General features: G+C 34.5%; 1 protein-coding gene across 1 annotated transcript in view; it reads right to left on the minus strand.

The window, feature by feature from the left end:
- Positions 1–767: 767 nt before the first annotated feature.
- The window catches only part of LOC141832926 (homeobox-leucine zipper protein HOX9-like), a 31,067-nt gene continuing 7,126 nt past the window's right edge, over positions 768–24,708 (minus strand). The window contains exons 12-18 of the mRNA XM_074720290.1: positions 19,877–20,065; positions 19,568–19,645; positions 3,843–3,977; positions 1,937–2,262; positions 1,611–1,716; positions 1,176–1,325; positions 768–1,048 (exon numbers count right to left, since the gene is read on the minus strand). Of these exons, the coding sequence (XP_074576391.1) occupies positions 902–1,048; positions 1,176–1,325; positions 1,611–1,716; positions 1,937–2,262; positions 3,843–3,977; positions 19,568–19,645; positions 19,877–20,065 (1,131 nt within the window). The 3' untranslated portion in view covers positions 768–901. The remainder of the gene's footprint in view (positions 1,049–1,175; positions 1,326–1,610; positions 1,717–1,936; positions 2,263–3,842; positions 3,978–19,567; positions 19,646–19,876; positions 20,066–24,708) is intronic.

Genomic DNA, 24,708 nt, shown 5'->3' on the forward strand with positions numbered 1-24,708 from the left:
ATTTTTTTATTTCAGCCTAAAGTGAGTGAATGAATATATTGCAATCCTAATTTATAGAGTGTATGCAACCTCACCCTCATTTTGTAATATGTGGTATTTTTTACCATTAAAGTTATTCAATATATTAGAAATATGTGTTTTACCATTTAATAATAATAATTCGAGCATTAAAGTTTATGCTTAATATGGATTAAAATGCATTTAAAGATCTGTGGTATTAATATGGATGAAAAATTATATTATCAATCAATTATAGTTGTGTAAGTTTATTTCCATATAGATAAATATGTCTATTTATTGAAATGATATTTAGGTGGGAAATTTTTGGATAGACAACTCTGTTTTTATATATATATAGATTTTCCAAAAGTTTGTTAAGTTTTTCACATTTAGACCATATAATACAATAAATAAAATTGGACAAAAAGACCATTCCTTTAAAAACTATTAACAGAATAATTTCATTTTTTAAATCATAAAAAACCTCTCTTACAATATCCCTTAATTTATAAATTCAAACAATAAAACATTCACATTTTTTCAATTTTAATTTTTGAACATTTTGATGTAAATTCTCATACCATACTTGCTAATTTTTATGGTTTTATAAGTTTTGATTTATGAAAACAAGGTTATAAATTATGTAACAACCATATATACAATCGAATTTTTATAATACAAATCATGGATTTATAAAAGTAACACTGATAAATTCAAAATTACAAAACTAAAATGAATTTGATCAGACAGGAGTTAGCAAAATGATTAATCTATATAATAACTCACTTATCCACTTGTTTACTATTGTATCAAATACATATTCAGATTTGGTAGCTATTCAAAATTGGGCCCTACAAACCCCCCAGCTAACTCAGAAACCCTTGACAAGAAGCATATTGCATCACAAGAAGGACCAATTTACAAAGCATAGAGCAACACAATGTGCAATGTTATCTTCGCGCACAACTTTCCATGCGATCGCCTGCTCGAACGAAACATGACGACCCATCCCCGAGCGGCACACACCAGCAGGGAGATACATATAACCCTGAAGGGATGACAAAAATGAAGCTGGAACTCAGGATAAAGAATACACCTAATAGCTTGAAGAATAAAGCAGTGGGAATAGTGGAATTAAGATGATGAAGCTAAGAAATGGAAAGTAAGCACAATACCTGTTCCATTAACTTAACAAGCCCAGAGTGAAGTTGTTTCTGACCAGCTTCATCAAAGATCTTATCGAGGGTGATATCCTGCAGTGCTACCAGGGAGGTCTCCAGCATATCAAGCCCTGCCTGGTTCGCGAAAGTAAACACCGGTTGCATCTGGGAATTACAGGTGCATAATTAATTTTTAAGTCTGAAGATTGTCTCCTCTATCAAAATATGGCTACTAAATCTGTCTCGATTACTCAGAATCACTTATCCAGTAGTAAACATAGCAAACACAAAAAAAATGTAAGTTTGCCTTCAGTTTTCTTACTAATAATTTACTTGAGCAAGAAACAAATCCAACAAACCAAAAACAATCAGATGATTGCCAAGGCAGCTATGCATGTCTTGAATTTCTAGTTTTTGAATGACTTTTACTTGCTTCGATCCCTTGCATACCTCAAATGAGCAACACAGAATAGCATCTTGATGATGCCACAGTGTTTTCAACAATGATTCTTCATTTCCGCCATCATTTCTCAGCAAATCCATTCCCAGATGATGACTACAATATCAAAAGAAAGTTAGGTAGACATGACATAATAGAATTTTATTAAACGATGCAGAAGCAGCTATACAGGTAGGTTATTAGCTCACTTTGTTGAGAGAAATGTGATTTGCAAATATAAGATGGAAAGACAGACAGATCAGTCATTATGATTAACAAGTACTACTAGATATGCATCAGTAAGATCTGAAGCAAGGTAGAAGCAGCACTAGCATACTTGTAACTTCGACAGATCCAATGAGCGAGAGTCACAGCATCAGGGGAGCCAGGAAGTTGTTTGTTCCCTATGTTATGGCCAGGTCGTACTTGAGTTAAGGCCATTGAGACTCTCTGCACTGACAAGACAATGCTTCGGACATATTGTCTAGCTGTGGCAGCAATACTATCCTGGAGATGTGCTTCATAAGGAAATTGGAAGGCAATTGTCAAAATTGACCGTGAATTGTGATAATCAGTAGATTTATGATCTCCAGCAGATTGGTTTCCACTAGATGCTCCAAGGCTAGATGCTAGATCCAAAGTGTGAGTGGATGGTATGCCATTCTGCAAATTCATGTATATGGAAGATATTGTGATCCCAACCAAGGAACAAATTTAAACAAAAGTATAGTGATGAGCAGATTCAACAAATTATGATCCTAAACAGAGAAATACAATAGCACATAAGACAACATAAAATCATGTAAAAAAATATGATCAATTAGAGGATTGTTTCCTCTTTCCTTTTTTTCCCTTATTCTTAAAAGTTGTATATTCGCTGTACATGTAGCTTTGAGAAATATATCACAAGGCTACATTACTACCTATCTCACACATGTCCAAACATTGCCTATGTAGTAAGTCTTATGAGCTAATTCAAACATAATCCAAAAAAAAGTAGATTTGCAGGCAGCATACAGGATATTGCATTACCTAAAAAGAAGTTAGGAGAAAGGAATATTGTTCCAGAAGCATAGCAATTACATTCGAGAGTTATACAGATGCTAATTATGTGTGTTCAATGACAAACAGAGGATCTACCTTGTGTATTGCACCTTTTTTGAAGGGAATTATAGTTATCTAGAGGAGCTAAAAGCAAAATGTTATGGCACAAAAGTGTTGCATCTCAATTCCAAGCCATCACAGAGGGTATGTGAGACACTATGGTCAAAATCATCATAGAAGATTTGACGATCAAATGGAGCAGTCCAATGAACCTCTACTGTGACGAGTTAGCCATCAGTAGCACATAATCCCAATACAGGATGACAGAATAAAACATATTGAAGTTGAAGTTGACAAACATTTCATCAAGGAAAGTCAAGGCACTAGTCTCATTTATACTCCTCATGTACCTCCAGAATTCTGACTAGTAGATGTGGTCACAGAGAAAATCAGTAACTCTCACTTTCAGACATTAATTGACAAGTTAGGAATGGACAATATCCATTAGCCAGTTTGAGAGGGAGTGCCAAAAAATATGATCGATTAGAGGATTGAATTGTAACTGTTTCTTGGGGATTCTTCTATTTTATCCTTTGAATAGGAGCCTTGGCACAACGGGAAAATTATTTCTGTGTGGCCTTATGGTCATGGATTCGAGTCACAGAAATACCATCTACCTCTTGCAATGCAAGATAAAGTTACATACAAAAGATCCAACGTGGTCTGACCCTCTCTTGAGACCCACATTGGCAGAAGTTTTGTGCACCGGACTGCACTTTCTATTTAGTTCACCAGTTATGGACTAAGCAGAGGATGAGGGATCAAAATGAACAAAAACTCTAACCCTATGACTTGGCATGCTCTTATACACATTATATTCTTTAAAGGGCAATCATACCTATTTATATATATGACTAAAATAATACCTAATGAACAAATACCCAATGTAGGACTAAACTGTTAACTCTAATACCAACATATATCTATTTACTTTAGCAAATTTAACAACACAAATAAAAAATATGCATGGTTTTATAGATTACCAAGTATAATTCATTCGCTGATTCTCATACATATTTTAAAGGATACAGTCAGCAATTCAGCACATTGAACTAAGTTGCATTTAGGTGTTACATATACCTAGAAGGAATCAACTCATATTACATAGAAATATAAAAGATATCATTGATATGCTTAACTGTTTTTGTATCCAATGGCATAACACTGAAACCAGAGGCTAACAAGGGCACATCATCAGGAAAATGTTTGTCTATCGGTGCAAACACAAGCTGAAAGCAAGTTCCCAGAGAATTATCATCTATTCCATAGCAAATCTGCAATTGAAACAACAAAATCACATAGTGTCAACATTTAATTCAAATTATTCCATATTTATCAGACCCTAAGAATTGGGGCAAGCAATATAACAAAGTTCATTACAACAGTCAGTAAAGAAGACAAATCAATTGGCACATCCAAGCTTAAAAAGGTTCTTGACCAGACCATGTGATTCATTATCTATTTTATCCAGTCTTGACCATCCTCAAAGAGTAAGTTGTTTGCTTTATGATAACTATAAAAGTTAATTCGCTAACCACTTGTCCCCAAAGTTCAAGAAGAAAGAGACTAATTATGTAGACTAATTATGTATTTATTTATATTACTCCATGTGTGGGTGGGTATGTTTCACTTAGATTGGCCTTAATCCAACACAGGAATCAATGCAAAAAAAAAAAAAAATTGGCACAGATATCATTTTAGAAGTTATTTGGCTAACTACTTTCCCAAAAGCTCAAGTTATTATAAAAGGAATCGATTATATATTTATATTTTTAAAAATAGTATCTTAGTTGCATCTTTTAAAAAGAAACCATTGCACTCATATTGTGACTTACATAATATATCATGTGGGATTAAATCTGTATATTATAACACAAAAAATTCTAGTAGTCTCCCTCAAGCTAGAGCAAATTCATAATGCATTTTCAGCTTGTTACACAAAATTGAGAATCGTAACATATAAAAATTGCCAAGACACTAGACAAAGAAGACGAAACTGCAACAGATTATGTCGATCAGAGATTTTGAAGATGAAATGTGACTGATCGATTTTAGAAAAAGTATAATCTTCTTTCTTAATTTCCCTCAACTGAAGATATTGCATGGTTCTATAGTTTGCAAACGTACAGAGACAATATGCAAAAGGATTTAGAGGGAAAAAAAAGATAAATCAGGATTACAATATCTCATGTTGTGACATAAATATGTAAATATCTAGAGAGAGAAAATAAAGTCATATATAAATTCGAGAGATGATGAAATGTTAACAAAGAAACTGAATAAAATTCCAACATATATGCAACAAAAGATGAATATAATACTAAAAAGTTTATTAACTTTTGAGATTGCAACCAATGAAGACCAACAAAAAATGTTGCAAACAAAAAAATGATATTAGGCCCCTAAAAAAGAAGGAATATTCAGGGGAGACTACTTTGAACATTTTTAAGTGGGAGGAAATATCAAGAGAGACAAAATAAAGACTGGACCCCACTGAGAGAGAAATGTTGAAAGATAGCAAAATAAAGATTATAATCTTAAATCATGCAGCTAGGGCTATAAATGAGCAAAGTCAAGCCGAGCTTTGTGTTGTTCAAGCATGTTTGATAAGGTAATCTAGCCAAGCCAAACCTAAAATGAATTTGGTTCAAGCTTCGCTTGATTTCTTTTTTACAAACTTGAACTTGGTTTAAGCTTGAATCATTTGGATGTTATCAAGCTCTCAATTAGAGCTTGTTTGATTTTGAAATTTTTATATTCTTATACCACTTTGGTTAGTTAGTGAGCTTGATTACAAGTTTGTTTGTTCTTTTTGAGAGTTTTTTTATTTATTTATAAGTTTGATAAGAACTTTGTTGATGAACATAGATCACAAACTTTATTCGTGAACATTATTCATAAATATTGTTCACAAATAGTTCATAATCTTTGTGTTCATGAATGTTAACGAGTTGAGTTCATTCATGTTCAAACTTGTTCATTTAGTTTAATGAGTTATGCAAGCTTGTTTATTTAATTGATCTTGTGTCTTTTAAATCAATATAAACAAACTCATACCAAGCCAAACACCAAACTTGCCCACAAACATTTGATTCATTTACAACTCTACATGCAAGCTAAATGAGCTAGTCTTATCCCCCCCCCCCCCCCCCCAGCACAGCGTAGCAGTTAACCCATGCAATGAGTGTTTGATTCTCTTGCAGGGCATATCATATGCCCACAGTGCTCGAACTATTGGTGATGTTGGGCCACCACGTCAGACGTTTTCGGATTTACCTAGTGGGAGAACCAAGAGGAAGGTCGCCCACCTCCAGGATTAACAGGACTGAAGGGTTGGATATCTGGATTAACAAAAATAAATTAGTCTTACATTTACCCACTCTATCCTTATCTTTAGGATAGTTACTTTGGTATCTACAAATATATGAATTGTAACTTCATTTGATGAATAAGACATCAAATTATCAGCTCATCCTTCCCTAACAAAATTATCTCTTGCTCCACCAAAATTCCTCTCTCTGATTACCACTTCTACACCACCACACTACCTCACTTCTCCACCCTACCTCTCCTCTTTGCTATCCTCACAACAACCAATTCTCCGCCACCATACACATCTTCAACCCTACATTACCTCCTCTATCATCCAAATGAACTTCATCAAGTAGCGATACTGAACTAGCAAAGTTCATCCACCCTGCATGCTTCATCGAAATACCATACTAATATACTTCATTCGCCACCCCTATTGCTAACTTTATTCCACTTTGTTTCCTACTGACCGTTGCCTCGTTCCCCAAGCCTTATTCTCTCCAAGATTAGGTGGCCTCGCCAACCTATTCTCTCAACATTAAACTTCATCCCAACATTGCAGCTGTCTCCAATTCTCTTGCCATCAAAACCGTCTCCACTGGTCACCCTCCATATTGTAGCAAACTTTGTTCTACATGCATGCATACATAGAGATTGTCTCTCATCTCTATTTGTGATGAGAACTCCATCTCCCTATTGCACGACTCAAAAATTAAATATTTTATTAGTATTTCACCCTCTTTAACAAAGTTCCAATGTGAAGGATGTAAATTAGGGAAGCATCACCGTACGTCTATCTTTGGCTTCTAGTACTCATAAATGTTCGTCTACACCTTCATTCAAGAATATAGTGTCGTAATCCAATGATGATTTTTATAATTTCTCAACATCACACGTATATGATGTGAGTTTAGCTATAACTTGTTTGAATAAATCTTAATTTATTATGAAACAGATACAATTTTGCACTTCTATTAAAATTTTAGGCACTGATAATGATCCTAAATAGATACCACAAGTATGACCCTACACCAATGTCATTGTTAGGTTAGTCACTTTGAACACCCTTTTATGTCAAAATTAAAGACTGATCACCCATTTGTGTCAAATATTAAAGACCACACTTTTGTGTCAAAAGTTAAAGATTTTATAAATATGTCATCATCTTTAACTAAGTTCCAATGTAAAGGATGTAAACTGGCAAGCATCACCAGTACATCTTTGCCATCTAGTACTCATAATTGTATGTCTAGTCCTTCACTCGAACATATAGGGTCATAATCCGATGGTGGATTTTATTATTTCTCACTCTTTGTTGATGATTACACACACACGCACAATGTGGGTTTACCTAGAACTTGTTTAAAAAAACTCTTAAAATTTATTCAAAAAAATCATTATGAAATTGATACAATTTTCCATCTCTATCAAAATTTTGGAGACTAATATATACAATCTACAATGGCTTTTAATATTTTGTGTTTCACAAGGAAATGTTCACCAAACTATATATGCATGCACCTCTTAGTAAAAGTTATTGCCAAACATAAGAATTCGCCTAACTATATATGCATACACCTTTTGACAAAATGTAAATGTTGAATGTAATGTTTCATAGGCAAGTGACCAAGTAATATTAACGAGATCCAATCCTTATCTTATATTCTCTCACAAATCATGTTCCTACCTCCATATTCATTGGTAAGCCCATGTTTGTAACATGATTGAGCATCTTTTAATTTAATATGTAAAGTATTTATTGTTTATGCTTTATTTTTCTTTTGGAACCTGGACATGGCAAAATCACTCCAGAACTATTTAAATCAATATTAGATTTTCTCACGCTAAAAGTAGCTATAGGTGTTATGATGAAGTGTCTAATCACTCTTATTTCTGTTAATGTAATTTTTTTTAAACTATGCTATATTTTTTGAACTCTACCACACCTGAAACCATACCACTCTTGTCACCTATCAACTTTAGCTTTCCATCAAAACCATCAATCAATATTCCAGTATATGAGTATCATCAACTTACAAGGGCATTTTCAAATTCTCATCCCTCACTCAAATCCACAAGCATCAAATTTTCCTTCATCAAACATTAATTTACCCATTGTACCTATTGCTCTTGGGAAAAGATGAACATAATATTGCTATGCACCCTATTGTAAATTTTGTTTCCTCGAAAAAATTCTAAAACTCTTCTTTTAACAAGTTTGCCTTGCCCTAGTCATGTATGATGATTCCTAGGTGACACCATGAAACTCTTAGAGATCCACCTAGAAAACATCATAGTTAAGGAGTCTGATCTTCTTATATAAGGGACATGGAACTTATTAATCTTACTGTTGATGTATGCCCTGTTTCTTGTTGATGTACATTCACAGCCAATATCTTCCTAATGGTAAAATCAATCGATAGAAAGCAAATGTAGTTACCAAAGACAAACAAAGACTTATATAGTTACTTTGAGATATTCCCACCAATCACTCGTCTCAACTTAAACCATGCATTATTTTTCCTAGCAGTAAATCACAACTTGCAAGATGAACATCAAAATTTATCTTTCTATATGACGACCTTTAAAGAAGTTTATATACGACAATGTCCACGCTATGTTGCTCAAGGAACACAAACATGCAAATTCAAAAAAGAAATTTATAATCTAAAAAAAATCCTTAAATGCAATTTGAGAAGTTCACTTAACTAATTACTCAAATGTCCTCAAATGCAAAAAACAAATCATTCAATTTTTGTTTCCAATGCAAGACATTGGTATCCTAATATTGGCAATTTATGTTGATGACATTTTTTAAAACAGGAAACAATGTGCTCAAAAGATTTCGAAAGGATGCTTACTTTCTTAGAGTAGTTCTTATAGCTCTTAATGAGCATTCTTATGTCAAAGGAAATATACGAGGGATCTCTTATAAGAAGTTAGTAAACTTGAATGTATACAAACAGATACTCCAATTATTCAAAATCATAATCTATAATCTATAGTTATGGTCAGATGATAACTTTAACTTCTCTTATTATCAAAGACTAATAAATAAATTCATTTATCTTACAATTACCAAGCCAAATATATACTTTACAGTTGATATAGTGAGTCACTTCAACCCAAGAAGTGTCATTGAGAGGCAATACTACGAATTCCTTTATTGTACAAGAAGCATAGACATCTAAATATATATTAATGTATTATCTAAGGTCTTGTCAATTAGATTGGATAAGTATTGATAGAAGATTTTATACCTAGTTAGGGACAACCTTATGACCTAAAAAGGCAGAAAGCAAAATATGGTTGCAGATATAGTTTGTAAGATTACACAAACAAAGTCTCTTGAAGATGTTGGTTTCACATTACAAAACCAATGAATATGCATTGTGACAACCAAACAACTATCCACGCACAAAATACATTAAGATAGACTCACTTCATTAGCGATGTAGTCATGCCCAAGAAGATTAACACCATACACATCTTCCAAAGAGCAAATTGTTCTGTTGCCAAGACTTGAACTTAGGTCTCTCAAATGAGAGCAAATATCCTAACCAACTAGACTACAACTATTGATGTCTTATTTGTTAGTGGATTATTTAATAACTATTCAATAGTTTTCTTTTACTATATTGTTATTCTTAATAGTTGGAAGAAAAGTAAGAGAGTAAATAATTTCTTTCAACTCTGTAATAGTTTATTTATGGTGGAGGGAAGGAGTAAAATAAATTTTGATGGTTGGGAGATAGAAGATTTTTTATTTTTTTTAACAATTGAGATTATTTGATTTTTTTTATCAATAATTATAATTTAGTGTCGTTATTCTCCAAACTCTATAAATAAAAATTTCATTTCATCATTTTCACATTATCTTCTCTACTCTCATTTCTCATCAATTTTTCAATTATAATGGAAGAAGGTTCATCATCTCGATCTCGGAGGGAAAAGAAAATAGTCAATCCGAATGAAGATCACGATATTCAATTTATTGATGATAAGTCCGAGTAAATTCCACTACCCGAGATACAAGGAAGTACTGATGGCGATAATCTAAGGTTTGGAATACTCCTTTAAAATCATAGGAGATACGTAGGCAATTTGAGTGTAATTTTTTATATATATTTTTTATAAATTTATAATTTTAAAATAATAATAATCTTGAACCGTGATGAACCGTGCAAAACCTGACGAACCATGAATTGGCGATTTCAAACCATGAATTATAACCGTCTTGGATGGTTAAAGTTAAAGGTCGACCTACCAGGAACAATCGAATTAGTGGTTCCGAACCATCGAACCGTCGGTTCCAAACCATGATCAGGTCTAAGTAAAGGAGAGCAGAGGATGGCTCTACTTGAAAGAAAGGAGTTGTTATCATCAAAAATATGAAACAAAAATAGTTATCAAAGTGGAGAGGAGATAGTGAATCACGTCAAACTTGAGATCTCTTTTTGAGGGGATTTTGTTTTTTAAAAAATAGTCTAATCTATGCATAATTCTATTTTTAAATAAGAGATTATACCTATGTGTAAAAGACTACACAATAATATCACTAATTATATAATTATCCATGAGGGATTAAACCTATATACTATAATACTCAAAATTATTAACTCTAACAATCATCAACATGGAAAATGCATAGTAACAAGACAACAATCTTCATACCTTTTCATCATATTTGCACCAACCCACACTACAAGCAACATATTGCACAATTTTACTAAGAACTTCATAAAAAATAATTAAGTATAAAATATACATATATATAGCTAGCCACCAAATATGGTTGGGCCTCAACCCATTTTTATTGCTTTCCTTGTTTGTATTACTAATTTCATCAGTTTTCAATTGTAATTTTTCGAAACTACAAACGCTATTAGAAAATGCTAAAAACTTTTAATAAAAAACATGTATTTTTTGTCTATTGGAGCTCTTTCTACCTACACCATATGTGTTTTGTTGCCTTTATAATGTTGGTTCTTACAGCAACATAAGAATGTGAAAACAACACAATGCTGCAATTGAAGAGTAATCATCACCTATGCATTACAATGTGAGCATCAAAAAGTTCAGGCGGTCTTGCAAATAATGCAAGTTAGGAGCTATTGAGATGTAAAAAAAAAACAAAAAAGATCAAATTTGCAGCACAAAATTGAAATAAACAAAAATACTTTAGACTACTAGTTAAAATTAACTTGAAATAACTAGGAAGGTTTAAGAATTACAGTTCAAAATTAGTTGGCTCAAGTCAATTGCATAAAGATGATCACCATGTCAAAGTGTCAAGCTCTTTTTCTTTTGATTTCGTCTTAAATGCTAAAATCAGACAATAATGAGCTGCCAAACAAGGATTTCAAATCACCTATACCATAGCGCCAAACACAGACCAGACCACCAGTGGACCAGAAAAACACTCAAACCAATACTTCTATGGTTGGAGCTAGTTGATGGATCAAATGTGCAAAAAACTTGTTAAGACTAACTTAAACCATGGATTGAAATACCGAGCTGTGCTGCTCGAAATGGGCGATATTTACCATTCCAACACAAGAACAAGATTGGCATCGGTATCCTACCGACACCATGAACTCACGGCCACCCTTTGTGCCCTTGTGGAAGGTGTCGTGGCCTTGCGGAGGCCCTTTGCGAGGTGCAGAGGGTGCGTGACCAGGCGATAGCATCCACGAGTTCACAATTTTCTTTTGTAAGTTTTTTATTATAAATAATTAATTATATATAATAATTATAAATATAACATATTATTAATATTATCTGGTTATATTAGTTAATATATATTCTTAATTAGGTAGTTGTCAATTAGCCTTATTATCTGGTTTTATTAGCTAATATATATTCTTAATTAGGTAGTTGTCAATTAGCCTTATTATCTGGTTATATTAGTTAATATATATTTTTAATTAGGTAGTTATCAATTAGCCTAATTATAATTTTCTTAGTTGGATTCTTTCCTTAGATCCTAGTTTGTATATAAATAGACATCTTATGTAAAGAATGGTGTATTAAGAGGAATAAGAATTATTTCCGGATATTTTGTTCAACATGGTATCAGAGCGTTAGGCTTTCCTCTTTCTGTTTCTTTCTTCCTTTTCTTCTCTCCGGCGTCCTTCGGCTTTTCCTCGATCACGATTTGGGAGGAGATCGGCAGATCGAGGTTGGCTTCGCATCGCGTCCTTCGGGTTTTCCTCGATCGCGATTTGGGAGTAGATCAGCGGATCAAGGCTTTGCCGGCAGGCGCTTCGTCCTCAACGTCCGCGACGCGATCACACGCGTCCTCGCTAACTCCCGAAAGCGCTTCGTCCTTGCGCCCTCAACCTTGGCGCTAGAGGAATCGTTCGTCGACACTTCGTTCCTCGAACGCGATCACGCGCGTCCTTCTCGACACTTCGTTCCTCGGACGCGATCACGCACGTTCTTCCCGACACTAGCTAGCGCAGTTTCTACAGGGATAGTAAACCATCCTCAGACCATGATTTTTTCCTTCTTGCAAATAAGTTACCGCGATCTTTTCTTCCTGCAAGTTGGTCTCTTTCAGCTGTGCTCCTTCCTTTATCTCTTATTTCACATATTTTGGAATAACACCTTATGGCAGAAAATAAGTCTTCTGTTATAACGGATATTGTGTCTGTGGTGTCTAAAATCACGGATTACAAGTTAAATGGTTCAAATTATTTAGATTGGAGTAAACTGTTTGTCTTTACCTACGAAGTATTAACAAAGATGGGCATTTGACTGATGACCCTCCTTAAGATGGTTCAAGACAGACGTGGCTAAAAGAGGATGCTCGCTTGTTTCTTCAGATTTGAAATTGTATTGATAGTGAGGTAATTAGTTTGATTAATCATTGTGAATTTGTTAAAGAATTGATGGATTATCTAGAATTCCTATATTCTGGAAAAGGAAATATCTCCCGTATGTATAAGGTTTGCAAAGCTTTTTACCGTGTGAAAAAACAAGATCAACCACTGATTAATTATTTTATGGCATTCAACAAGACATATGAGGAGTTTAATATGTTGTTGCCCTTTAGCCCTGATGTGAAGGTTCAACAACGCCAACGAGAGCAGATGGCTATCATGAGCTTTCTCGTTGGCTTATCTCCAGACTTTGAATCCGCTAAATCACAAATTCTATCTGACTTTGAGATCTCCTCCTTACAAGATGTATTTAGCCGCATTCTCTGTACAGAAAAACTCCTGTTCCACTTAGTGGTGCTTTGGTAAGTCGCAATACTAATTATATGCCTAAAAAGTCAACTATTCATAGTGTAAACAAAGGAAGAGGCTCAAAAGATATTGAAAATCGAACGCCAAATTCTAATGGTATTATTTGTAACTATTGTCATAAATCGGGTCATACAAAGTTTGAGTGCAAAAAGTTTCAGTATAAAAATCAGCAAAAACACTTGGCTCATATTGCATCCACTAATGATATCCCTGATAATCAATTCTTATCTCTACAGATGAATTTACCAAGTTCTCTCAATATCAAGAATCACTCAAATTTGCATCTCCTTCTATCACTGGTATTGCTGATTCAGGTAACCACAGCACATGTCTTATTTCCTCATCCTCTAAATGGGTCATTGATTCTGGGGTCACAGATCATATGACAGGTAATTCTAGTCTATTTTCTAGTTTTTCACTCAAATCTAACACTTTATTATTACTTTAGCTGATGGGTCTTCCTCTTGCGTTCGCGGATCTGACACTATCAATCCTACTCCTTTGCTTTCTTTATACTCTGTCTTACATTTATCTAATTTATCTTTTAATCTGCTCTCTGTTAGTCAATTAACTCGTGATCTTAATTGTTGCATCTCATTTTTTCCCGATCATTGTTTATTTCAGGATCTTTTGACGAAAAAAATTATTGGTAAAGGACATGAGCCTGGAAGCCTCTACATTCTTGACACATCTGTTCCAAGATCCCTTGCTCGAGTGTAACTTCTCCTTTCGAGACTCGCTGTAGATTAGGTCATCCATCTCTTCCATTGCTCAAGAAGCTTTGTCCACAATACAATAAGGTGTCTTCATTAGATTGTGAGTCATGTCTGTTTGCAAAACATCATAGTCTTAGTTCGAGTCCAAGAATAAATAAACGTGCTATTATTCCTTTTGAGTTAGTTCTTTCTGATATTTAAGATTCTTGTCCTATTTTGTCTAAACCTGATTTTAGGTATTTTGTCACTTTTTGGACGATCATTCTCATGTTACCTAGTTATATTTAATGAAAAATCGTTCTGAATTATTTTTTCTATTTTGTACATTTTGTGCTGAGATTAAAACACAGTTCAATACATCCATCCGTACTTTACGAAGTGATAATGCCAAGGAATATACATTCAGCCTATTTCAATCTTACATGAGTCAAAATGGTATGCTTCATGAAACCTCTTGTGTTGATACTCCTTCCCAAAATGGTGTGGCTGAGCGGAAGAACAGACATCTCCTTGAGACTGCACGGGCCCTTTTATTTCAGATGAATGTTCCTAAATCTTTTTGGACGGATGCAGTTTCTACAGTATGTTTTTTTATTAACCGCATGTCATCATCTGTTGAGATCCCTTACAAAGTTCTATTTTCAAATAAGTCGTTTCCTGTTAATCCTAGGATATTTGGTAGCACTTGTTTTGTTCGGAATGTTCGTCCATATGTCACTAAATTAGATCTCAAGTCTTCGAAATGTATCTTCCTTGGTTATTCTCGTCTTCAAAAAGGTTATAGGTGTTATTATCCTAATATTAATAAATATCTTGTCTCAATTGATGTCACTTCATGGAAGACACATTATTTTCCATCCTCACTTAACCCGACTTCTCAAAAGGAAGATGATTTGTTGGTATATTCTATCACACCATCCGCACCTGTTTCGAAACCGGCTCTTGACAAACCTCCTATTATTCAAGTATACTCCAGACGTCAACCTCTTGATTTATATCCTGCACCTACTACTTCATCATCAGATCCACCTCCGAATGATGATCTTCCTATTGCGTTATGTAAAGGTAAACGCCTGTACACTTATCTTATTTCTTCTTTTGTTTCCTATAACGGCTTGATGTCTTCTTCCTGCTCTTTTATTGCTTCACTTGATTCTATTTCTATTCCTAAAACTGTTCGTGAGGCCATATCTCATCCTGGTTGGAAAGAGACAACGATAGAAGAAATGAAAGCTTTGGATGATAATGACACTTGGGACTTGGTTGATCTACCCTTAGGCAAAACGGGTTACTGGATGCAAATGGATATTCACAGTTAAAGTCAATCCGGATGGATCAGTTGCTAGACTAAAAGTCCGTCTTGTTGCAAAAGGTTATGCTCAGACATATGGTGTGAATTATTCTGATACTTTTTCTCCTGTTACAAAGTTGACATCAGTTCGATTATTTATTTCATTGGCTGCTACTCATCATTAGCCTTTACATTAACTTGATATCAAAAATATTTTTCTTCATGGTGATCTTCAGGAGAAGGTGTATATGGAGCAACCTCTTGGTGTTGTTGCTCAGGGGAAGATAGAGTAAGTGTGTCGTCTTAGAAAATCTTTATATAGTTTGAAATAGAGCCCTCGTGCTTGGTTTGGAAAGTTTAGTCAAGTTATTGAAAAATTTGGTATGGTGAAAAGCAAATCTGATCATTCTGTATTCTACAAGCGGTCAGAAGCTGATGTCATTCTGTTGGTTGTGTATGTGGATGATACTGTTATCACTGGAAGTGATACTACGAGAATTTCATCTCTTAAATCTTTCATTCTTACTCAATTTCATACAAAAGACTTAAGGGTGCTAAAGTATTTCTTAGGCGTTGAAGTTATAAGAAGCAAGAAAGGTATACTTCTATCTTAGAGAAAATATGTTCTTGACCTATTGAATGAGACGGACAAATTAGGGGAAAAGCCTTGTAGTATTCCAATAACTCAAAACATCCACCTCACAGAAGATGGAGAACTATTTAAATATCCTAAGAGATATCGAAGGTTGATTGGAAAGTTAAATTATCTTACTATAACTCATCCAGATATTGCATATTCGGTTTGCATTGTTAGTCAGTTTATGACATCTCCAATCGTTAATCATTGGGCAACATTAGAGCAGATTTTGTGTTATTTGAAGAGAGCACCCGGACGGAATATCGTATATAAAAATCATGGGCACACTCATTGAAGACTTTTCAAATACAGATTGGGTAGGTTCTAAAATGGATAAAAGATCTACTTCAAGTTATTGTATTTTTGTTGAAGGAAATTTAATTTCATGAAAAAGTAAAAAGCAGAATGTTATGTCACGATCCAGTGCAGAATCAAAATATAGAGCTATGGCACAGTTTGTATATGAGATAATGTGGATATATCAGTTGTTGACTGAAGTAGGACTTAAAATTTCAACGCCAGCAAAACTGTGGTGTGATAATCAAGCCACTATGCACATTGCATTAAATCCCGTGTTTTAAGAGCGAACTAAGCACATTGAAATTGATTGTCATTTCGTTCGTGAAAAAATTCAACAAGGCTTGATCACTACAGGATACGTGAAGACTGAAGAGCAACTAGGAGACATCTTCACAAAAACATTAAATGAGGCTAGGGTTGATCATCTTTGTAACATGTTGGGCTTGATTAATATTTATGCTCCAACTTGAGGGGGAGTATCATCTGATTATATTAGTTAATATATATTCTTAATTAGGTAGTTGTCAATTAGCCTTATTATCTGGTTATATTAGTTAATATATATTCTTAATTAGATAGTTGTCAATTAGCTTAATTATAATTTCCTTAGTTGGATTTTTCTTTAGAAAGATTCCTAGTTTGTATATAAATAGACTTCTTATGTAAAGGGTGACGTATTAAGAGGAATAAAAATTATTTCCGGATATTTTGTTCAACAATTAATAATTATTATAAAATATTAAAAATTATTTTAAAATTTAAAATATTTATAAAATAATTTAAAATTTTTAATAAATATTAAAAATTGATATGAATTTAAAATTGTTTAATAATTTTTTAAAATATAATTCTTACATTTCAAATAAATTTTTTAAAAAATTAAAAAATTACAAATACATTTAAAACTAATTTAAACTTTTAAATAATTTTATAATTATCTTCGAACCTTTCAATATTTTTAACTTCAAATTAATTTTGAATTTTAAGAATTGTTTATTTTTAAAATAATATTTATAAAAATTTAATAAATATTGTCTTATGAGAAAATATTAAAATATGAACTCAACACCTCAAAATATAATATTAATAGTGAACATATTTAATAATCAAATTAATTTTTAATTAATGTATACTTATATTTAAAATTTTTAAAAAAATATCGAAACTATATCAAAATGGCACAATACAAAATCGAAACCATATTGTTCCTGTCCAAGACTGAAACTCCGAAACAAATTGAAATTTTAAACGATAATTTAACCACTAACTTGGCTTATCTAGCTTCGCTATCTTTAGAAAACTAAGTCAATTTTGCCATTTGGCTTGAAATGTGAAAAACGCCCATTCACAATTTTGTGTAATTAAATTTCAGAAAGAAAATGATTCTTTTTTATATTTTCACCTAATGATAAATTCATCCAAAGAAAAACCTAAAATCCTCCATTTAAAAAGTGATTGCAAGTTGGTTATTCAAGTTTCTATACTAATATTTATTTCTTATGTACCAATACATTAATTGTTTTACATTGATTTATGCATAATTATGATTGTGCATACCTATATTTTTGGTAGTTTTTTATTTTAAATGGATATGATAAATATGCAACTACACTGATTAATTGGAAACATACTAATGGGTTTTTATTTGACAGTTCAGAAGAAGACTTACATTTCTCAAATCTATCAGTGCAAACCTTAGATTAAAACATCAACGAAATAAATTCATAGCAAAAAACTATTATAAGCTACAAAGGATGGCTATTGTTACTTTTCCCAACTTCTGTTATATATATTGACCACCAATGAGCTTTTATTCATAACTTTCATACAATTGGGCCATTGCTGAAGAAAAAATGATAATATGATAAATAGGTTCTATCATTTTCTTTTATATGATCAACATTTATGTGAGAAAGCAAATATTAGTATATTACAGCGTAGCTACATTAAGTGTATGCTACAATCCACTAGTATTTGTCACAATATCAATTAGTGATTAGGTCTAACTTTTGTTGTTTTAGCACTACAATTTCAGTTAGGTGTTAATATTTGAACATATACACGAAGTGTACAAGTTTATTCATGCAACTTGAACATTGTAGTGACCAAATTTAAATGATGTGAGCAGCTTTGAACTCATTGATTGTCATCCAGCTTGAAGGACCCAAAAACTGTGACCCTTGTATTGAATTATGGTGTGTAATCTTGTGTTTGTTTTCAGATATAGATTTGTTGTATTGATATTGTGATAGCCTTTTGACTTAGATGTGCCCTCAAGTTATATGTTTGTTGGCATTTTAGGTCCCATACCATGTGATAGTTAACAGGGCTCATAAGCTGCATGAGCTAATTAGATAACTTATGGGGCTGCCCAGTTGTGTCAGCCGACTGAAGTCTGCTTTTGAGGGAACAAAAAGCTTCTATTTGAGCTTCAGTTGACTTGATAACTTTAGCAGTCAACTGACGGATGATTAGTTGACTAAGAATTTTTATGTAAACTAAAAATATTATCTTTGGATTCAACAATCATATTTTTGAATGACCATTTGGCAAGACAAGGTGGGCGGTTGACTGGAACTGTTTTTTAACATTTGCAAGTTAACATTTGATCAAGATTTATAAGGAATCCTAGAGATCATTTGGCCATTTATCCACATTATTGTAGATTCATTGTTATCAAGTGCTTAAATCATATCCAAGATCTTGGATAAATTTTAAGGCTTCGATTCTTATCTTCAGGCTCTTTGGTAACTCCTTATCTCCTTTGTGTCTTTTATTGCATCTCTTAGGGAGAGCCTGTAAGTATTGTTTATCCTCTAGTATTTATTCTTTGATTCTTTAAGTGAGAATTGGTTTCTAAGGTTTTGCTATTATAATGCATTGTAGAGAGCTATTTATCTCTTAATGTCTCTACCACGTGAGGTTTTATCTTTGAGAGAGAGTCTCATAGATTTAGATCAAGCTTTGTGAAGAGTTATGTTTGATTTGTAAAGGATTACTTCATTGGCTCATTTAAAGGAATATTCTTCTAGATTTCACCAGATGTTTCATAGGCCGTGACATATAAGTGGATTCTCCAAACCACGATACATGCATTATTAGCATTTAGTTTATTTCATATTTATTTTCACTGTAAATTTTACCACACTAATTGATCGTAGACAGTTGGGTCTATCATTCTGTTTGAGCTTTTATGTCTATGCAATAAATTAAAAAGGAAGGTACATCGTGTATTCATCCACTCCCCACCCTCAACTAGTCAAGCCACATTCAATCCTACAACTTTTTACCTACACGAGTACACATGATTTGCAAACTCTGTAAGAATTCTTCAAGGAAAACATACAGCTTATACCTGTAGGAGATGTATATTTCCGGATAAGATGGCTCCATGAGTAAGGGCCTCACCTTCCAGACGAACAACTTCAAGAGACTGAAAATTGTTGCAACCAAGAAACAAGTCCAAAGAAGTTAGAAATCCAACAACACCTATCTTCTAGCTGAGAAGGTAACGTGACTACTATAAACAAACTAATTTCCAAAAAGAATCTTATAGGTGAGATTAATATTCATCTTAGAAATGTGCAACACGGCAATAATACCTCTTTAAATTTGCAATTGTTAAAAGAAAACAAAACATATTTAAAGAAAATGTTAAACATACCTCCTCATTCTCAATTGTGTGAGCAAGTGGCATGATTGTCTGACTCCCAGAAAATTTCGTAGGTCTCCATCCAGGAAAGGAACATATACCAGTTTTCAAGGAGGCAGCAGAATATGCATCTAAATTATAATCAGCCCATTCAGAACGGTGCTCCCTCAGAAATCGAACTAGTAATGCTGGTGGAACACTCTATAGAAGTGACAGAATACGTTAGCATATCATTTGTTTTGATAAGATAATAAACAAAAAAGTGATTATTATACTAGATACTCAGAAACTGTTATATTACCTAGAAACAATAAGCCCTAAAAAATTTCATCTAGAAGCACATAAAACAAACAGTTAGATTGTAAGTGTGATAGAGAAAATTGCATCCTCCTGTGTTATCCATCTCCTCATCAGTTTTGGAAATGAAAGGATGTGTTCTTATTAAATGGAACAAGATAATATATAATATATTATCTGTATTGGAATTTTACACACAAAAAAAGTAGAAAAAAGTTTTCAGTGAGCCAACATAATTCAAACTTGTGTAAAGCTTAACCAACCTAAAAATGATGATTGAGAAATCATGCTCATTCAAGACTCAAAATCAGCAACAATGAGGTTGAGAAAGTTGAAGAACGTTCAAATGACCAGTTAAACAGTACAGATTTCTTTCAATTTCTTCAGAACACAAAGAAGTTATTGCTTAAACCAAATTCAAATACAAAGTTCAATTCTAAGTGTACTTGTGATCAATATCAAAGTGTTAATACACAATGAAAATAATAAAAGAAATGAAATACACAAGGTAACATGTCATGGACACCCTGCTTCTAGCCCTCAATGAGGATGAGACCTCAACCCAACTGATAAAATTTCCACAAGCTAGAACATAGCTTGATGCAACAATGTATTTCATAAAAACATTTTCTCTTAAAGATACAAGGGTACGTATACAAAAGAAAAATAACTTATCTCATCCTATTGTCTCTAGAAATTTAATTCTACACAAGAAACATGTTACAAAGAGAGCTTCAAAGATGAATGATGTTAACCATTTCTTGATACATACAAGCTTCTTAGCTATTTTCAATACTTGAGTATGATTAGAAGTGATCGAGAGTAATGTGAGTGTGAGTTTTTGTGTTTAAAGCAACTAAAATGTCTTTAAGATTGACCTAAGATCGACCAAGGCAACATACTGTTGGAACTTTCAGTTTAAACTTAGGTCAACCAAGCCTTATGTTTAGGTCAACCAAGGCCTTAGGTTGGCTAAACCTCCATGCTCGACCTAGGAGCACTTAGAGTTGTAACCAAGCTAAGTCAAACAAAAGTAGCTTTGTGTTGTTCAAGCTTTAGCTTAAAATTAACAAGTTACTGAAGTGGTTGTTCAAGCTTGGTTTGGTGGAGTTTGTTTTTAAACTCAAGCTTGGTTCAAGTTTGGTTTGTTTAGCTGTTATTGAACTCCTAATTCGAACTTATTTGATTGTTTGAAACTTTTAACCTTGTTTACTTGGTTAATAAGCTTGATATTATAAGCTTGTTCATTCATTTTAAGAGGTTCTTTTTTTTATTTATAAGTTTGACGAGAGCTTCATTGATAGATATAGTTTACAAGCTTTGTTCATAGGCATTGTTCACGAGAGTCCACAATCTTTGTTCACGAATATTAACGAGCTAACACTCTTCCTTTCTCCCCTGTGATAAAACCTCAATCTTTTCAAACCCCTCTTCCTCCACCGTCACATGCAGCTGCCCCTTCACCCTCCAACTCCCCTGTTCACCACCATCGTTGTAGCAACAATGTTGGATGCAGTCACCAGCATTTGCCACTACCAACATTCTCAATTGTCACAAATGGTCATCATCTTCAACCAACTATAACCTTCCACATTATTTCTGTAATATCCTAGAAGTTGTAGGGTTTAGACTAACCAATTAAAGACCAAGTCCTAATTAATTCGAATTAAGTGGGCTGAAACCTAATTAGGAAAGCCCATTTAGGGTAAATAGGTCGGATCTAGAATTAGGTTAAGATTATGATAAAATAAATGGGATGAGAATATTCATCTCGCGAAGACGAATCCAACAAAACTGGCTTGAATCAAATCGGAGATCGTTTGGTTAGTAAACCAAGCGAACCAAGATTTAAACCGATTTGCTACAGTAACCCAGTCGTATAATAAACCCTAAGGTTTTAAGTTGGTTTAGCCCTATAAACCTAGATTAATTGCGCCGCATGATTTGCCTAAAACTTTATAAACACTGTAGCTCCTCGTTAAAATGGGAACTCCTCGCGATCTTTCCCTGTGTCGCGCCTCCTCTCCTCCCACCCCCTTCTGCCACCCTGCTGCACAACACCGCCGCCTTCGTCACCCATAGCACGGAGAAGAAGCCCTCTCTTCCTCCTCGTTGCCGCCGAGATCTTCTCCCCTAACCGCACGCCGTAGCTCGACGCCGCTGTCGCCTCCTCTTCGCCGCTGCACAGGCCGACACCGCCGCGGGAAGAACAACGTCGTCACTGCTGCCACAAACCCGCCGCGCCTTCCTCCCCGCCGCCCGACGCACAGAGAAGAGGCCAGCCGCACGCCACTGTCCTCGACGCCGCCGAGCCCTCGCCTTCCTCCACCTCGAGTGCAATCAGCCGTCGCCCTCATCTGCCCTTCGCCGCTAGACGTTGCCGCGCCCACCACCGTCGTGCCCCGCCCCGCCTGCAATCACTGCAGTCCGACGCTGCTTTCCCCGTCGCCGAGCAGCCGCCGCCTCCACATCAGGGCACACCGAAGAGGAGAACCGCCGATAGGTTATAATTGAGTTGGATTTTTGGATTAGAGCTTGGAACAATTTGATCTTGAGGTAATAATCTTGTTGATTCTAATTGATTATTAATGACTGTTGTTAGTAATGAATTAGTGGATTGATTTTAGAATGGGTTGTGATCTGTTCTTAGGGAGTTGCCCGATTGGTTGGAGGTAGGTTGTTAAGTTGGATTTGGATAACCTTGGAACAGTAGGAGTTTTGTTTGAAGCTTGCTTTGATTTGTTCACAGCAAGGCTTTAGGTTTATTGAAGGTAAGCTTGTGTCCTAGAATTTAATTTGCTATTTTGGAGTTTCGGTTGATTATGTTGGTTGTTGATCCGGTTAGAAATGACCTAATTAACAAAGGATTATACCTGTTGGAGAGATTTATATGATAATTTGATCTTGTTGGTCGATTAGTTACATTGGATGAGGTTAGTAAGGATCGGGTGTTGTTTTGGCTCATGTTAGGTTGAGCACAGGGGGTGATACCTTGGTTGGAGGGTTGGTTAGTTAGGTTTGACCTTGATTAGTGAATGAATTTAGTTGGAATAGATTAGTTGGGTTAAACTATGGAAGTTAGTTACTGTAATTTAGTACAGTATTGTTGTAATAAATATTGTATTGTCGTTTATTGCAGGACCTTGATTTCTATTGATCCCAATATACGGAGTTGGTTATTTTCTGGGGTTCCATCATTGACAAACATCTAATCAGGTGGGTACCCTGTATCTGGTCAATACAGGTCTATTTTCTCGTGCATGTCTTGTTGTTTACTTACCTATTATGTTGCTATCCATGCTGCTTGATGTAGTTGACTAGTGGATATTCTTGATGATCCTTGCTTGATATCGTTGGTTGACCTTATGATGATCTGTTATTGCCTTACTGATACTCTAGTGATCTATATCCTTTACCCTGACAATACTCGTATGATACACTGCTCGATACATGTCTTATGACCTCCGATTAATCTATTAACCAGGATATTATTGATCTATGTTGGCCACTGTCTAATTCATGTTGGTACTCCTGTACTTGGTCAACACAGGTCTATTTTCTCGTGCATGTCTTGTTGTATACTTATCTAGTTGATACTTTTGTTAATCACTGCTTGATACTTGCTGGTTGACCTTATGATGATCTATATTCACTATGCGGATACTCTTGTCATCTATAGCATTTACCTCGTTGATGCTCACGTGATTCGTCGCTTGATACCTGTTGAATAACCTCTGATTGACCTACCTACTATAGAACAGCCTTAACCATTGTTTTATTGATTTTGTGGGTACCCTGTATCTGGTCAATACAGGTCAATTTTTCTAGTGCATGCCTTATTGTTATTTCATCTATCCTGTTGATACTTCTGCTGTTTGAGATAGTCGTTTAGTTGATACCTTTGATATCCTTACTTGAAACTTGTTGTTTGACCTTATGAGGATCTACCTTTGCTATGTTGATACTTTAGTTATCTGTAAAAACTCATTATGCCGATATGCGTAGGATTCGGTGCTTGATACTCGTAGTATGACCTTCGATTGATCTATCTACTGTAGGGAACTCTTAACTGTTGACCATGTTGACTCCTCTTAACTCCTGTTGAACATGCTAATTATCTTTAGCTATTACATATTGGGATGATCCTCATACATCTATAAACTAGTTATAGGTGTTGTTGTTGGCTCTTACCTGACACCGTGTTGTGGTGGCACATGGATAAGAGGTTGCACTATAGTTGGGTGCAACCAGGACTGGCTACATTGCCCTCCTGCTACACTGCCGCTCCCCACTTATTTTTAGTGGTCAGTTGTTGGAGTTTGTGCAGTATGTCTTATCTGGCCCCTCAGTTCACTGAGCTCTGAGAGAGTAACTGGGGAAAGCAGAGTGCGGACAGAGACTTGCATTTGTTTGCGATGGTTGCCGTGTGTTTTTACATGCATTCGTTGGTAGGATTATTATATAGTTTAATTTACTCATATGTTTACATGTGTTGCACATATTTGCTATGATTGTAGCATTTGGATGACATTACATACATGATCATA

This window comes from Curcuma longa, chromosome 8, assembly GCF_044706935.1.
Source record: "Curcuma longa cultivar G26 ecotype Majalengka, Jawa Barat chromosome 8, ITB_CL_G26_1.1, whole genome shotgun sequence".
Classification (NCBI taxonomy): Eukaryota; Viridiplantae; Streptophyta; class Magnoliopsida; order Zingiberales; family Zingiberaceae; genus Curcuma; species Curcuma longa.